This window comes from Schistocerca cancellata, chromosome 5 (genome assembly GCF_023864275.1).
Source record: "Schistocerca cancellata isolate TAMUIC-IGC-003103 chromosome 5, iqSchCanc2.1, whole genome shotgun sequence".
Lineage (NCBI taxonomy): Eukaryota > Metazoa > Arthropoda > Insecta > Orthoptera > Acrididae > Schistocerca > Schistocerca cancellata.
Genome location: NC_064630.1, coordinates 531,341,701 through 531,359,933, shown reverse-complemented (window position 1 = coordinate 531,359,933; position 18,233 = coordinate 531,341,701). Strand labels below are relative to the sequence as shown.

At 38.1% G+C, this 18,233-nt stretch overlaps 1 protein-coding gene across 1 annotated transcript in view; it reads left to right on the top strand.

Annotated features, from left to right (window-relative positions):
* Positions 1–18,233, top strand: part of LOC126188665 (centrosome-associated protein 350-like) — a 268,811-nt gene that overhangs the window by 101,281 nt on the left and 149,297 nt on the right. The window contains exons 11-12 of the mRNA XM_049930268.1: positions 7,201–7,400; positions 12,112–12,275. Coding sequence (XP_049786225.1) covers positions 7,201–7,400; positions 12,112–12,275 — 364 coding nt within the window. The remainder of the gene's footprint in view (positions 1–7,200; positions 7,401–12,111; positions 12,276–18,233) is intronic.

Here is an 18,233-nt window from a genome sequence, read left to right as displayed (position 1 = left end):
CGAATTTATACTTTCGTAATACGAAATATGCGTACATGTTGCTGCACAACAAAAATATTTCCAAAAGGGGTTTTCTTCCCTGAGTTTCGTTTTCTAAAGTGCCGGGAAATTCTACGCCATGTATAAAACATAACCATTCAAAGGATTGATAAGTTTTACAGTTCCGAGGGAATATATACTCTCACTTAATAACACGGAAAAAGTATGTTTTCATCCGGGAAAAAGTGAAATTTTAACCGGGAAATCCGGGAATTTTTTTTTTCCTTGTCCACGTATACACCCTGTAAATAATTTGTAATTCTCAACCAGAACTTTTGATACCTGATTTTGATTCTATAGCATGTTAAGTCCTTATTAGCATATTACAGGGCCTGTTTGTGGACCGTGCGACCTATGCTTGACAACATTATAGGTAGAACTGACGTACTTAGAGTGGTAGTAGAACTGAAAAAAATTCCATTTGCACTTTACAGAAAGACTCTTGGCAGGGTTATTGTAGTGCATACACTACAATGAAGCAGGCCACTGCGACATAAACAAATGAGAGCTTCAAGTGACTGACGTAGAAATTAAGCTGCTTGGAATAAAATAGTTCATCTGGATACGATTTACTGTGAAATAGTATTTATTAGGTAAATTTGTATTTTCACATTTTCAGCCATCATTCATATCTATATCTGCACTTATTGCAGACGCAAATTTTTCAGGTCTCTAGTTAATCGGTGAATAAACCAGTACCAAAAGTAACAAAGCCTTCGAGCAGATCTGTCAGATATGACGAGCAACTTGGCTCTGTAGAAAGTCAGATTTTTCTAAAGATAAATGGAAGAACTGGGGCTATTAATGTAGTATCATTAGAAAATAATGCAGGAATTCAGGAGAGCACATGGATCATGACAGAGGTACATACAAATAATTGAAGTAAGTGAAGTAAGAAAAATGGGAATGGTAGTAAGGATCTGAAAAAAAGCATATAAAATGTAGTTGTTAGTAAGGGACAAAAGAGCGAACAGCGTCGCAATAATAGTGACTAAAGAAATGGTGACCAGAGTACTTCATTTGGAAAATTTGTGCAACAGAATAATTAAAGTTAATCATATAAACAAATGTCCTTGATGTTAATCCAGGTTTATACTGCTCAAATAGGACGGGAGACAAATGAAAACAAGTAGCTTATCACTGTACTCTAGGACGCTGTAACGTCTAACAAAGCTGTGAGTTTAATACTAGAGTTGCAAATGATAGAGAAGAATATGAAACAGCCATAAGAAATCATGGAGAAGATCACAGAAATGATGAAGGGGAAGTGTTACTAAATACAAGCCGGAAAAAAATTGGATATTTGGTAATGGGTGGTAGAAGAAAAGAGAGTCACCAGTTTACCATATACAGTTAGAATTGTCAACAGAAATCCATAATACACTATATAATAATAAATGAAAAAATCAGAAAATGTACAAGAGAAGTGAAAGGGAAATCAAACATTAATCATCACAGCAGCCACAAATTAAGGTATGGTAAACAAGGAGAAAAAGATAGTCAAAAATCAGATGTCAGAAACTGAAAGGTAGAGAAACCAAAGAGATAGATTAAGACACAGTTTCTCAAAGATGAGATGAAGAATGGAGAAGGTTTGTTCAGGCCTTAGTGGAGACAGAAGAAGAAACATGTGGAAGGGCATCAACAAAAGTCACTCACAAAGAAATTCCATGGTGGAAAGAGAGAATTGCAGGAGCAGTCAAGAAGAAGAGTAACACATGGAGAAAATAGTTAAAATGGATTGAAACATAATAAACACAAATGGAAACAACTAAACAGAGCAGCAAGGAAAATTATAGCATTGTCTAAGTAGACGTCTTGGGAAAAATTCACAAAAGAAATAGAAGAGAATTTTAAGGATAACAAGAAGACAGTATAGCACATGTAACATAGTAAAAGGAAACAAAAAGAAAATACTTAAAAAGGCATCAACAAAGATGGAAATTTATGTGGGAGGAAGAAGAAAGGTGGAAAGTATAGAAAGAAGTACCATTATATAACTAAAGATGTATGAATGATGTGGTGGAATAGAAAGAGAAGATCTCCATATATATAAAGAAAGCTGTATATGGAATGAAAAATGTTGAAGCTCCTTTAGAGGATGACATCACGGTGGAAATGATAAAAGCTACAGGAGCTGTTGGTTGTTTGATTTGGGGGAGGGGACAAAACAGCAATGTCATTGGTCCCATCACCCATGAAAGGATGGGGAAGGAAGTCAGTCTTGCCCTTTCAAAGGAACCATCCTGACATTTGCCTGAAGTGATTTAGGGGAATCACAGAAAACCTAAATCAAGATGGCAGGACATTGGTTTGAACCATCATCCTCCTGACTGCGAACCCGTTGTGCTAACTGCTGTGCCACCTTGCTCAGTAGGAGCTATTGGAATTCAATGCTGTATAGAATAGAGAGGATAGTATGGACCTATGGAGGGACTCCTGATGATTGGACAAAGGCCATTATCATACCTGTTTTCAAGCAGATTAACAGGATGCTCTATGAGAACTACAGAGGAATAGCATTACTGTGCCATTGCTTGAGATTTATAAAATTATAACATTACAGAAGACCAGGAACAAAATAAAAAAATAAGAGAACAGCACCAATGATTTCCTCTTGGAAGATCAACTGTAGCTGTCATATTTACAGTTATGCACATAGTAGAAGAGAAATAGGAACTTGGGAAAGATATTGTAATTGCATTCATAGATATCCAAAAGACATATTGTACTGTAGAATCAGAGAGATTTGACAGGGTCTGAATAGACTATAACTGTCAAAAGGAATTCAATGCCTGAATTGTGTTGCAATAGATGGCAAAAAATCAGAATCCTTGAGAACAAATAGAGAGATTCAACAAGGAAGTGTGCCCTTACCAGCACTCTGAATAGTCGTGGACATCAAAGGAGTGCAGACTGACACTTATCCATAAAGTCACATAGTAATGCTTTTGTGGCCTTCAGTCCAAAGATTGGTTTGAACCACTTGTCTGTTCACGTGCATGCCTCTTCATTGCTGCATAATACCAGTGACTACATCTTTCTTCTGGTTGAACCTGCTTACTCTAGTCAAGTCTTTTATTCCTCCTTAACTTTTTATCCCCCTCCCCCTGCCCCACTCCACGCACACACTCTCCCTTCTCATTAGCAGATTAACTACTACTTGATGTAACAGGATGTGTGCTGTCAACTGATTCCTTCTTTTAGTAACATTGTGCCATAAATATCTTTTCTTTCGAATCCAGTGCTGTACCTGTACATGAGTTACTTGATCTGTCCATCTAATCTTAAGCATCCTTTTGTGACACCATATTTTCAAACCTTCTATCCTACTTTTGTCTGTAATGTTTATCATCCACATTTCATTTCCAGTAAGGCTACACTCCAGACTAGTACTTTCAGAAAAGACTTCCTAACATGTCCGCAGCTCGTGGTCTACTGGCTAGCATTGCTGCGTCAGGATCACGAGGTCCTGGGTTCGATTCCCATTCAGGTTGGGGATTTTCTCTGCCCGGGGACTGGGTGTTTGTGTTGTCCTTATCATTTCATCATTATTCGTGACAGTGACTAGATGGGCTGTGTAAAAATTGGGACTTTGTATGGATGCTGATGACTGCACAGTTGACTGCCCCCATAAACCAAACATCGTCATCATCATCACCACCACCACTTCCTAACACTTAAAGTTATATTCAGTTTTAACAAATTTTTCTTTTTTGAGAATGCTGTCTGCATTTTATGTCCTTCTTATGTCAGCCTTTTTCAATTATTTTGCTGTAAGAATAGCAGAACTCTTCTACTACTTTTAGTATCTACTCTCCTAATCTACTTCCCTCATCATCATCTAATTTGATTTGATTACATTCCAGATTACTTAATTTACACTTTCTTCATCGTATACTCTTGTTTTCATGACACAGTACTTTTCATTCAGCAGCTCTTCCAAGTTGTTTGCCATCTCTGACAGCTTTTACAGTGTCATTGACAATCCTTTCTTTTGTTTCTTCTTCCTGAACTTTAATTCCCTTTCCAGATTTCTCCTTGGTTTCCTTAAGTGCTCATTCATTGTACAAATTAATTAACATGGGAAATAGGCTGCAAGCCTGACTCACTTGTTCGCAATTACTGTTCATCTTTCATGTCCTCTGTAATATAACTGCAGTCTGGTTTCTATATGAGTTATTTATAACTTTTTCGTCCCTGTGTTTCATTCCTCCTACCTTCAGAATTTCAAAGGGTGTATTGTAGCAACATTCTCAAAAGCTTTTTATAAATTTACAAATGCTATGAATTTGGGTTGCTTTTCTTCAGCCAAGCCTCTAAGATAAGTTGTGGGATCAGGTTTGCTTCACATGTTCCTGCATTTCTCTGGAACTCAAGCTGATCTTCCCCCAAGGTTAGTTTGTACCAGTCGTTCTGTTCTGTAGACCAGTTGTGTTAGTATTTTGCAACTATGACTTATGAAACCAAGTTATTGATAATGCTCACACATGTCGTAACCTGCCTTGGAGAACACTACATTTATTTTGAAGTACAAATGTATTTCTGCTGACTCCATATATCCTGTGTACCAAATAGAACAGTTCACTATTTGCTTTTTATTCAGGGAGTAAAATGACTACTGAAAAAGTAACTCCATAACTGCCGGTAGCTTTGCATAATTGGTGTAATACTTTTGTTCATGGAGGCACTGCAGATGACGTCAAGTCCCCCACTACCTTGCTCTCTTCTCCACCAACATTGGCCAACTTCATGGCTGCTGGCCTGTCTGCAGCTAACCACCATAACGATTCTGTTCCATAGAGATTTTACTCTTGTGACTGAAGTCCAGTCTCAGTGTCAGCTGCAAGAACAGCCTCTGAAAAAGTCTTTCTGGTGTCTTGGCACATAAGTGGCAGAAATTGTATGGGCCAATAGATATAAATCCAGTTCCCCACCTCCATGCCACCCCCCCCTCCCCACCCCCACACTCACCACCCACTGAGGCCTTCTACTCATTGTGCACCAGTTTCAAATTCTCACTCTGTTTCCTTTTCATCTCCTTCCAATTTGAATCTGTTCTCTTTTCCTTATTGCCATGAAATCCTTCTATCTGTAACATGCTTATTTTAAAGTTGTCTTTATCAGTTCTTTTTTTCTTTACTTATGTTGTTTGTCAATATTTATTGACTTTCAAATTCGGCTTGTTGTTGACGTCTTTTGTCAAATGCCTTTGCAAGCCTGTTCGATTAATCTGTTGTCATTTATTTATTTCATTTTTTAATGTACTACTTCTTTTATTTTGTGCAGTAATGTATATTGTTCAAATAACAAAAGCTTATTTCTGCCACCAGAAAATTCCACAACACTGCAACATTTGAAATTCCATCTGTCTTGCTGATGATTTGCAAGCAGAGTCTGACATATTACACACAGCAGAAAAACTTTTGAATGCTTGAATTATTTTCTCTCTAAAAATCATTAATATGTGCACTGTAAAAACGTGATGTGGTAGTGACATGAACAAAAACGTGATTCGTGGCAAACTGCCAGATAGGAAGAGAAAAGTCTGCACTATCTAGAAATACAGCGTGTCAATATAGTGTGCTACATTACTCCATGTATCAGTCACAGATGATTTTATGTACCACTTTGTTCTTCGCTACGAATTTCACTAACCAATTATTACCGTGTTGAAGTAGGGGATATTTAAAGGAAAGGTTAGGGGTTGGGTTGTTCCGGGGCAGGAAACCAGACAGCAAGGTCATCGGTCTCATTGGATTAGGGAAGGATGGGAATGGAAGTCGGCCATGCCCTTTCAAAGGAACTATCCCGGCATTTGCCTGGAGCGATTTACGGAAATCACGGAAAACCTAAATCAGGATGGCCAGACGCGGGATTGAACCATCGTCCTCCCGAATGCGAGCTCAGTGTGAAAGGTTAGGATACAACCCGATAAATAAGAGATGTTTTGTCAGGAATGGAAGTTGCTTTTGTGCCCTTCAGTGTAGTCACCATTTGCCTTCTAAACTAGATGCGGAAGAAATCGTTAAATGATTTTGAGGACATATATAAGTATAATAGTTTACAATTTTTGAATATGTGGGATATGGCATTTCCATCGCAGTTTCAAGTACAGGGTGATCAAGAAGTCATTATAAATTTGAATACTTAATAAACCACGGAATAATGTAGATAGAGAGGTAAAAATTGACCCACATGCTTGGAATGCCATGGGGTTTTATTAGAACAAACAAAAAAAAAAAAAACCCAGGTTCACAAAATGTTTGACAGATGGCGCTAGACAGCAAAACTGCTACCGTGACGGGTGAGAGGTATGCCGATATGTTACAGAATTGCATCATCCCCAGCCTGGCTGATAAACACCTGCTGGAACATACGATGTTTATGCAGGATGGTGCTCCACCCCATATTGCTAGATGCATGAAAGATCTCTTGTGCGCGTCGTTTGGTGATGATCATGTGCTCAGCTGCCACTTTCCTCATTCTTGGCCTCCGAGGTCCCCAGACCTCAGTCCGTGTGATTATTGGGTTTGGGGTTACCTGAAGTCGCAAGTGTATCGTGATCGACCGACATCTCTATGGATGCTGAAAGACAACGTCCGACGCCAATGCCTCACCGTAACTCTGGACATGGTTTACAGTTCTGTTCACAACATTATTCCTCGACTACAGATATTGTTGACGAATGATGGTGGACGTATTGAGCATTCTGTAAAGAACATCATCTTTGCCTTGCCTTACTTTGTTATGCTAATTATTGCTATTCTGATCAGATGAAACGCCATCTTTTGGACATTTTTTGAACGTTTGTATTTTTTTGGTTCTAATAAAACCCCATGTCATTTCAAGCATGTGTGTCAATTTGTACCTCTCTATCTACATTATTCTGTGATTTATTCAGTTCTCAAATTTATACTGCCTTTTTGATCACCCGGTATATGACCCCTCTGAACCCTAATTGAAGAACATCTCTGTTCTAAACAGTCAGTGTTACACCATATGTAGTGGTATAAAGCTTAACCCTAACCCAAAAGTGAATGAACAGAATCATGTCACTTTATTGAATAACCAAATATTGTGATTTTTCTTTGTTTGCAAAGTCAGGACGGAAATATCTTTTGCCAGGTACAAAAAATAACATTTGCTTTATTTTCACAGTTCTTCTGCAAGGGCAGTGCCAGTCAAAGGAAGCAACAACAAAAACAGTTCTGCTTCTCAGGAAACTGCAGAAACAGTTTCTTCTGCAGAGGTACTGTGCAAGGGCAGTGATGCCAGTATTCGGATGTCTGTATCTCCACAAAGTGGGATGAGGAGGCAGTCAAGTGGCTCTGATGAATCCGTTATGTTATCACAAGGTGGTAAGTACAGCGTTATTATTTCATAACTCATCCCATACTGTGGAATTATTTTATCAGATATTAACACACATTTTTGGCAAAATTCGCATCTACTTTGTGCAAAACTTGCATCTAAATTTTTTGTATTTGCAAATCATTAGTCAGACAGATTTAAAGAGTTGTCAGACAACATACCTGAAGATGAAGCCATAGTGCTTTGAAATGGACTGTTTGCTTTTGCAGAAACTTCAACAGGTTTTTTTTCCAAAATTGTCTTTGCTTGTTTTCTTTTTTGGCTCTATTTAAACTTTCAACAAATGACTGTTTTCCATTGAGAAGCAGAAGTATTCTCCTGCCGGTGAATAGGTGATTTAAGGTGTTTCTCAGCTTTTTTTGTCAATTTTATAGTTAAAAATCTTAAGAGTATTGATTTTGACCCTTCATGGACATTAAAAGCCTTGCATACTATATTTGACAGTACTACACATAGATCTGATAAGATATAAGGAGCAGTCAAATGAAAATGAGATGGATCAAAAAAAAGTAAGGAAACTATGTATTAATTCAAAAGTAATTACCATAACTGTTAATACCTTTATCCCACTGTGAGACAAGATGGTCAATGCATTCGTGGAAAAATGCTTGTGTTTGCCAACAGCACCATGATATTACCCAGGCACGCAGCTCATCCAAAGCAAATTGATGGCCATGAGAGTCTTTCTTCAGGGTTCCTAAAATATGGAAATGACACAGGGAGAGATCGGAACTGTTTGGAGGATGTTTGAGGGATTCCTAGCAAAAATTTTGCATTGTACTTTCCAGTTGTCAAGGCTGTTTCAACTACGCTGCAGAAGTTTTGCTAAGAAGCCCTTACACATCTTTCACACAGTCTCTATCTCTCCTCATGCCATCATATCATGGGAGCCCTGAAGAAAGACATTGGTGCCCGTTGATTTGCTTCGGGGGAAGAGATGCACACCTGGGTAAAACCGTGGTTCTGTAGGACAACTGCAGACTTTTTCCATGAAGGCATTGACCATCTTGTCTCACAGTGGGATAACTGTATTAACAGTTACGATGATTACTCTTGAAATAATGAGTGGTTTATTTAACTTTTTCCAGCTGCCTCATTTTCATTTGACTACCCATAATACTTAGCAGAACTGAAAATAACTCTATTCACATATTGAGGAAAGACATTTGGCATCGTTTATATATGTTCACAGGTTTAAAGTTCCAATCACTGTGTGGCAGAGTGTGGATTCTCTAAATTGGCAGTTGTCTGCAAGTGTAAACAGTCTAGAAATATTACCACTGCCCCATTATCATAGGGATCACCAATCCCATCTGGTATTGTGAGGGTCATAATCGATCTCCATGAAGGACCTGGATTAATATCTTCAGTCATTTCAAAATAAGAAAAGAAAACAGCAAGTAATGCACAACAGAAAGTATTTGGTAATGGCTGCCATGCAGTTAATTGCTGTGGTTGACAGTGTCGTAAACGAGGTACTTCAGGTCTGACCTCTATCAGTACTTGATGCAACCACAGTTCAAAACACTTGCCAGCTAAAACTGCCATGTTAAAGTGTTCAGATTATACAAACTTTTGAACTTTAGCTAACTGGCAAACACATCTGCTTCTTGTTCTAAGATCCTAGGTCCAACAGTTGGATCTTACAGTGCATTATGCAGCTTGTATCTGTTCAACTGCCAACAGTATGTGTGACACCAGAGCATCAAGCACAGTGATATATTATCGCCTTAGTCCACTTTTTAGCTTGCAAACATATTCTTGCACACATTATCTTTCCAAATTGGGCTTTGTCAGATGATGTGCAATACCAGTATTAACCAAAAGTTGGGTACATTTTCATTTTTTATATGCAGAAAAGAAAGCTGAAAAATAGTTCATCTGGATACAATTTGCTATGAAAATTTATTTATTAAGTAATTTCACATTTTGAGGCAGAATTTGCATATGAAGGTCCCAGTTGATGGATCCTTGCAAATTCTTAATCATTTACAAGGTTATCCAAGGGTTATCTCTGGTAGCATTAGTTCAAGTACTAATAAAATATATCCAGGTTTGAGATTGATGGTCGGACCAAAGACTTTATTGAAATGATAATCTTTCTCTCTAGTGTAATCACATCATTACAGTAAACAGTATGTGGAGATAACATACATGAAACTATTCATATTGAATGTGTATCAAAAAAATGTGCAGTTCTAAGTTAGAAAAAATTTAAGAATGAAGGATTGGTGAAAATGATTAATATGGGAAATGAGGAAACAAAGACAGTATGATCAGCCATATGGTAAAGAAATGGGTGAATCATATCAAATACAGCTCAAGAAATATTGCAAACATTGGAAGAGACTAAACTCCTGTTTGACAAAATTGCAGTGCAGGAAAGAATCATGAGAAGTGAATTTAGTTAATCATCTTATGACATGTAGTGATGAAAGGAATATCAGGTGTATAGAGCTCTAAAACAATATTGCTTGTACAAACTCAATAATGAATTTAATTGTAATATACTTTGATAAGCCCTTGTACTGGTGGCAACGCATTGAAAAAGATTTGTGGTAATAATTACATTCCAGATAGCTTTTGTCAAATTCCAAAGTTTGTCAGCATTGGCACTGGATGAATATTACACATATCACTATTTTCTAAATCTTAGCATGTTTCTTGATCAACAAATGATTAGAATAGCATGCAGGCCATGGACGTAGTATTATCTGTTGTCTTAAGAAAAAGCCTGTTGAATACTACGTGCCCTCATTCTTCTTTTAGAATACAGTTCCACAGAGTTAAAGGAAGATTACCACTTTAGGTTCTTCAGCTTCAATATCAGTGCACCTTCTATTGAGAGTACTGATAGTTTGCATTTACCTTTATAAAGGGTGAACCCATACTCCACGAACAATTTTTTCAGAGCGTTTCACAGATATTTTCTGATTGTTCAGGTGTAAGGGACCCGTGGTTTCCCGTGTCTTGTTACAGAGTAATTGCTTCTCCCTATTTATCTTTGTGTCTTTATTTCACTGAAAATGTCTACACAACACTGCAAATCTCAATGGTATGTGATGTGTGTCCTGTTTAAAAACAAACTTGTTCCATTCACTCATAGTATATGCTGTCAGTAACAGTAATGCATAATTTATTCTTCATCCTCAAGCTTGGTTTCAGTATTGCTCAGTTCTGGCTTGGATTAGTTTTTCTAGCATTGTTAGTTGCATGCTAACAGTGATACACAATGGTATGGATAGACAGGTGTACTGATAGAAGAACTGATCAGTAAGCGTCTCATAGATGGATTCACTGTACGCAGTGGAAGAGCAGATTGCGATGTAACAGTGGGCCATTCCTGCAACAACAGCAACCATAAACAGTACTTTTAAACCTGCAGCAATTAGCCTGTTGGTGTACTGCATTTTCACATGATCTCTTTGACAGAATTGTGTGTCTTAGCTAATTATATTAAGTATATAATAGTGATATATTTTTCTACTCATGGAGAGTTAACAATGAAAGCCACACAAAGTTTTACATTTCAAGGGGAAAAAGCACATGACTTGCACATAGCTCAGAAGGTATACAGTTACATATGCAGGGTAACTAATGAAATTGGTTTCAAGCAGGGCAGTCATAAGTGCCATTTTAATAACAATTGTAAAGATAACTAGTATATTGATTTGAAACTATACCACATATTTTGTGAATGACGAAGTTCTGAAACATATCATCCATCTTATAATCTGTCCATCACAACCTGACCTATGAAACGCATAAAGGCCTAAAGAAGATACAGTGGAGGCACTTGACAAAAAAGTATAAAAGTACTGGAAGCATTGTGTATGTTGATCAACAACAATCTTAAATGATACCAAAAATATCTTAAAGTAATTACCCAGCAGAGGTGAATAGCCTTATCATGAATGCAAGTTGTATTTTTTATCACCATAAAGATGGCCCATTGAGTTGCAGACAGGCACAACAAACAGACTGTTTACACATGCAGCTGCTGGCCACACACCACCACCACTCCCGTACCTTCAGTCTAACAAGCAGCACGTTGCTTCCCGCCACCACCACCATACTATCCCTCCCCTCCCCTTCCCTGCTCCAGCCTCCTCCTTATCCCCACCCAATCACCACTCCCATCATGGACTGGTGCTGCTGCTCGTAGTGGGGTTTCAGTTGCTTGAGACTGCACTCGCGCGCGTGTGTGTGTGTGTGTGTGTGTGTGTGTGTGTGTGTGTGTGTGTGTGTGTGTGTTGTTGACGAAGGCCTTAACAGCCGAAAGCTATATATGGTGAGTAGCAACTTCCTTTCTTATAATATTGTCAGATAATCAGTTTCTTTTCCTGCTGTATTATTTCTTTTGTGCTGTCTCAGCACCATTGCTAACAGACTGAAATGTAAGAATTCCCTAAAATTCTGTAGAGTTCGACCATTCTTCAGAGAGTAATTACTTTCAATACAGAGTAGACTACTTTTCAGTCACTTTACTTCAGTGCTGTTTTATAGCTTTACAGCTTCCACTGTCAATAGCGCCATATTTTTCTTTCAGTGATAACGACTTGGTCCTAAAATATTATTCACCTTCCACCTTAACGTCATATGCATTTGGGAAATTGTAGAAAGTCTATGTTGCTGTCTAGACGTTCCAGTGGAATAGTGTATGATAAGATATTGTAATAGCTTGGAAATTTTGTACAGACACACCATCAGAGCAAAGCGATCTGGAGGGCCGAGTTAGTGCTTTAAGAGAGCAGCTAAGAAGACGTGAACTGGAAGCTGAGCAATTAAAGAAATTGCAGAGGAAGAAAGCTCGTAGGGAGGAACTGAAAGCTACGGAGCAGTCTTTACTGAAACAGATACAGGTATACTTTTATTACAAACTGCAATCTTTTAGCATTAATAAAATGCTTGAAGTAACAGTTAACATTATAATGGGATAGATTACTTACTTTTTATCAGTAACAGAAGATCTAATAACCAACAACAACATTTCATGGCAAAATTTTGGTATCTTTGTTTTTAATGTAGAAAAAGGATAATGAGATTAGATTGTTTACATTTACATAAGAAGTTAGATAATGTGAATGGAAGCAACCTCACCTAAATTTATTGAGAGTATTGTGAAGTCAACCAGAATCAAGTCCAAATCCAAACACAGGGTCACTAATGAAATACAACTCTTCACTGAAAGCATGTTTATTACGAACACCAATATACAGCCAGAATAAAACTTAACTCCTCTATGGAAATTGTTGCTACTTATACAAACATCGAATATGCCAGACTATACAAACATTACAAACGTAAGAAATTTCAAGAACCTCCCAGAACTGATAATTACTAAGTAATTGCTGGTGATCAGGTTTGAACTGACGACACACAGCACTCCAGCCAACAATACTAACCAATTTGGATGCAGCACTTCTTGCATCATTTCTACCTCTCTTGGAGAAACAGGACTCATGGTTCCCATTGGAGCCAACCACAGTGCCATAGATCTAGATCTTGTAACTGATCCTCTGTATGGCAACACTGGCAGAGCCTTGCATTCTGGCCATGTTGTAACGTTCTCTTCATGATGATGAGCATCAAACGTAGCCCCTCTTATTGAAGCTTCACAGTTAAATCAAGTGGGTCTTCAGTTTCCTTGAATGAGAAAGACATACACCAGTCTGTGCCTCAGGACTGCAGTTAGGCTGTATACAAATGACATGAACAACAACTCTCCACTTTTGTCTTCTTGAGGAAGGGTCATAATCCTCGACTGCATATGTGACATTGGAGAAGCATTGAAAAGTACAATACAGCAACAATTAGTTTTTAGTGACTTACTCAATGGTCCTGCATTCCACAAAGACATAAAAATCCATACCAAGTCTCATGGGCTGTTACTCACTAGCCGATACTTGACATTATACCACTCTGTCTTGGGCATCTAGGATCCATATGTAAGCCAGCTGTCTTGCTGCTTCAATCCTGTTTATGGGGTGTTTCATTTAGTCATCTTGAGTATAATCTGGCTGAAACAGGAACAGTGTATGCATATTCATTTTGGCCTCTTGACCTTGGCCAGAATGAATGGTGTGAAGGTTGTAATGACTTGCTTCACTATGTTGTATGCGAATGTCATAACACGCAGTATTGTATCGCAATTTCTCTGAGAAGCATCACAGCACTGAGAGCGTATCAGCCAACATCTTATTGAAGTGTTCTGGAGGCAGTGTATCTGTGGGTGTTGATGCAACATAAAATTACCTCCGATATTTGGTTAAAAGATCGTAGTAAACTTGCCATGTCAAATTTGGATAAAATCGCAAGCTTTTGATAACTACCTCCATCATCATCATTATAAGATGCCATATCTAACTGTCAAAAAACTGGCAAGTCTCCCACTTTTATGCCAACAGGACAGGGTGCATTATGTCATGACAATATGAAAATGGCGCATATTGAGTTGGTGCCCTCTACAACTATAGTTTATGTTTGGGCTCTCTACCCAGTGTTGTCCTTATTAGATGTATCGTTTGAACAGAAAGCAGATGAATGACTTGGCCATTCTGTGTATTGAAAACTGACGCACACAGATCTGTATCACAGAGGCCAAAGTTTTCACCATCCCTAATCCACAGAACCAGGACTGTTTCAGACAAGGAGCACTTCAGCTCTGAGATGAATCATCTGATGACAGCATTCAGAAGGAACACTTATTTAGTCCATGGTAAGAGGGGAATGCTGTTGAGGAACAATGCATAGTGTGGCTTCCATTCTGTGTTGCAGCAACTGTTAAGTTAGGGAGAGTCCTAAAAAGGCAAATAATCAGACCAGTGTTTTGCCCACCCAGAAAAATTGAGGAAACTATCTTGTTCACATTGATCAGTTTGCCGTGCCTGCTAACCATACTTCCAACATGCAGTCAGCAGAATGTTTTTGATCATTGTTTCTGTTTTGTGGTTTTTAACATTACATGTGACAACCAGACCATTTATGTCATGACTTTAGCACATTTCATTTACATGAAGATGTTCTAAGAACAAAACCAGTCATAGCTCAATAAATGTGTAGTAATACGACTGAGAGAGTTGCCATTAGTGATTAAAATTAAGGAGATGTGGTGACCGCTTAAAGATGTTCTTGGACTGAGAGTGCCAGGGATTTATAATATTGTTTGCATTTGTGGCACCAGTTATATTGGGACAATCTGTATGGAGTGTTCCCAATCGCTGTGTTAAATAAACACAAGATTGACTTTGAACTGCGAGAATTCTGGCCTACATTTTGAACTGTTGTATTTTGTGATAAAAGAAGCAATGGAAATTAGACTTTATGACAAAAACTTGAATACAGACAGCAGCTATGCAGTTAGCATTTTATGGAAGCATGCACTTGATAAAGAAAGAGCACAGAGGAAATCAGATAATTTACTGCCTTATGCGAGTGATAGTGCTGCTTGTAACACAAGATACAGAGCACAGATTTAATTTGTAGAGATAGAGGGTCACCATACTTCAACCAGATGTCATCCTTTCAGTGTAAAAGTGGGAGCCTCATCATCAGTTTCATGACATTCAGACATAGACCTCTGACAATGTTGGGATAGTCATCGAGAGCTTCAAATTTTATCCAAATTTAACTTGGCAAGTTTTCCAAGAAATTTTTATCCAATACTCCCATTGCAAAGGACTACATAGCCATACCTCTGATACTATTCCCAAGTGCAAAGCTTTTCCACAATCAGTTATCATCATATGAGGTAACCCATGCTTCAAAATAATGTCTTCCTCAAACAAAGAATTTTGCAGTTTCCAGAGTTTCAGCAGTCAGCACAGCTTTGATGACAGCATAGTGGATGAAGTAGTCAGTGTTGAATATTATTTATAGATTCTTGTTTATTGACATCAGGATCCTCCCCAATAGATTTATTCCTATTTGGTGGAATAATGCTGTTGTGTGCAGATTTATTACCAGATGCCACAGAGGTAATTGTAGTAACTGCATCACTGGCATCCCTTTGCAGTGTCTCACATAGTGTCTAACACATTAGTAGAGACCTGGTTAGGGACAGCTGCATGAAATTCTATCTAGGATCTTCACGAAACCTAAGTGACCATGCGTAGAAGCTAAGTTTGTAGGACAGCCACAATCAGTATTTTTTATTAACTGGTTTCATTCAGTTTAACAAGAGAATCATCATAGAAGAAGGATATCTACGGCAATGTTAGCACAGGCATTCCTGATGCGGTTGACAATATCTTCACAGCCTGTTGGTACTTGCTGGTACACCTTATCTTTTAAATATCCCCACAGAAAAAAATCTGGCGGCATAGTGGGCCAATTAATAGGGCTACCTTTGCCAATCCACCAATCAGTCTAAATATTGTCTAACACATCCCATGCTTTAATTGCGCAAGGCACTGGGCAGCTGTGCTGCTGAAACCACAAACATTGTTGAATACCCATAGCAACATCCAGCAGTAGTACTGGTAGTTCATATTCCAAACAAGTTCAATATTTGCATCCATTCAGTGTACTGTCAATAAAATACTGAGCTAAGAGTTTGTTCCCCATGGTGCCACACCATATGTTAACCAACCAAGGATGTTGATGGTCAACTTGCCGTAAGCAGTGAGGATTGTCTACACTTCAGTAATGCACATTGTGCCATTTCATGTTACCATGGTTTGTGAAACTCATCGGAAAATAGTACCTTGGCAAAGAATGTCGGGGTCATTTGCATTTGTTGATGTGCCCATTCACAAAACACTACCTGGTTATGGAAATCAGCACTATGAAGTTCTTGATGCAGTGACAAGTGGTATGAATGATACTTACGATGATGCAGTAGTGTGACGATACTACATATCGACCAGAATCGCGGTGTAATTGCTGGGCGCTTACCTATGGTTTGTGGTGCACCGCTGTTATTATAGCTATTTCATTAGCTTCTTCTGTAACACGTTTGCTTCGTTTCTTTTTGCCGGTCTGCCATCAGACATAAAGGCATTCACAACCTTGTAAAAGAAGAAACTAGAGCGGACTTTCTCCGGAAAATGCTGGGCATACAAGGCAACAGTAGCCTCAACATTTCTCCTACATTCTCTGTAAATCAGGATATTTCAGTTCTCTCTTCTGTGGTTGCAACATCCATCGTCCACTTACACGTCTGTACTCCTAGTAATAAGAAGGTGTGGAGACAGTAAAAATTACACAAGTATTCTAATGTTTAGCACCGCTGTCTCATCTACATTTGTATGCTTTGTGAGCTCCGGTCGCAGTGTACTGCCTGTTATAATACATTGTGGTTCACTACACGGCCACGGTGGTGCACTGAGTAGCCCCTATCCAATGTGTCAGAGGAATACAACATTACAAAAGGAGTTTCCAATTAGAATTTATGAAATCCTGGCCTGTCCTATCCCCGCAGCATGGAGATCGGGTCCCATGTGCCATTATTCAAGGGCCATTGAGCAGCGTGTCGTAAATTACAATTGTGTACTCATTTCTATTTCTCTGATTACGGCACACTCTGTGGAGAAATAAAGGAAATGCTTCAGACAAAACCTATGTAGATTTTGCCGTAGTACCGTCATCAAAAATTTGACATATGGGGATTCCCATTGAAAATTACGTAGTCGACACACACACACACACACACACACACACACACACACACACACACACACACACACACACCGGGTGGGATGGCAGGTCGAGTGTGGTATCATTATCAGTGGATGTCCCCCTCCGAAACAAAATAAATTGGAATTATAATTTTTTTCGTTCGATGTGCAGTTTTGAGATATTTCATCAATGTCTTCTGTTAAAATGATACTCTTTTTAAATACAGAGACTGAATCTACCTCACAAAAACTGATTTAATTCAATTACCGTATCATTATCAAACTATGGTAGATAACTGCCATTTACTATGAAATATTTTTAAACTGTCAAAGGAAATGCAAATTTAAACATGAATCATCGCATTTATGGGTTGTACACATAGACATGTCATTGCTGTATTACACAAGTTACACTATGTTGATATATCTGTTGAAATACATCATTAAAAATATCTCTACAAGTGCACGTACAAAAAGTACACATTTGAAAATACTTCTGTAAGGATAAAATGGCAAATAATTAAGATTGTCTTGATGGGCCAACTGTATTATATTGTCAAACAACTGGAAGAATCTGTGTAACTTAAATTCGTTTTGAATAGTGGAAAGTCCAGGTTGGAATGTCAACAATTGTGGAAAGGACAGATTGCTATTCACTGTAAAGATGACACATTGAGTTGCACTCAGATGCAATGGGAAGACTGCTACACAGTAAACGTTTGGCTAAAGCCTTTTATTCTACTCAGTGTCTGTTTTTTCTCTTCTTTCCTGTGGTTTTTGGCCAAAAGCTTAATGTGCAACAATCTTTTCATTGTGCCTGTCTGCAACTTGACATTTTGCTTTACAGTGGGTAACAATCTATCCTTTACATAATTATTAAATTAGTTTTGTTTCATTAATAAATTTTGGGGTTTGTCTTATTTTCTTTGAAAATTTGTGATTCCTCCCATATGTTCAACAAATGACATTTCTCTGTGGCGTGAAGGTTGGAATTTAAATTGCAATGTTCTTTATAATCTACTTTATGCTGTCTTCCAGCTTGGGAGGTATACATCCAATAACAATTTTGACAATTTCTTTATATACTCTTGAATTACCATATTTGTCACCATTTAACATTAAATTTCAAGAAATCTAACAGCTCCATAATCCCACTGCCATGGTTTTATGTGGTATAAAATTACATTTAATTATTTCTAATGT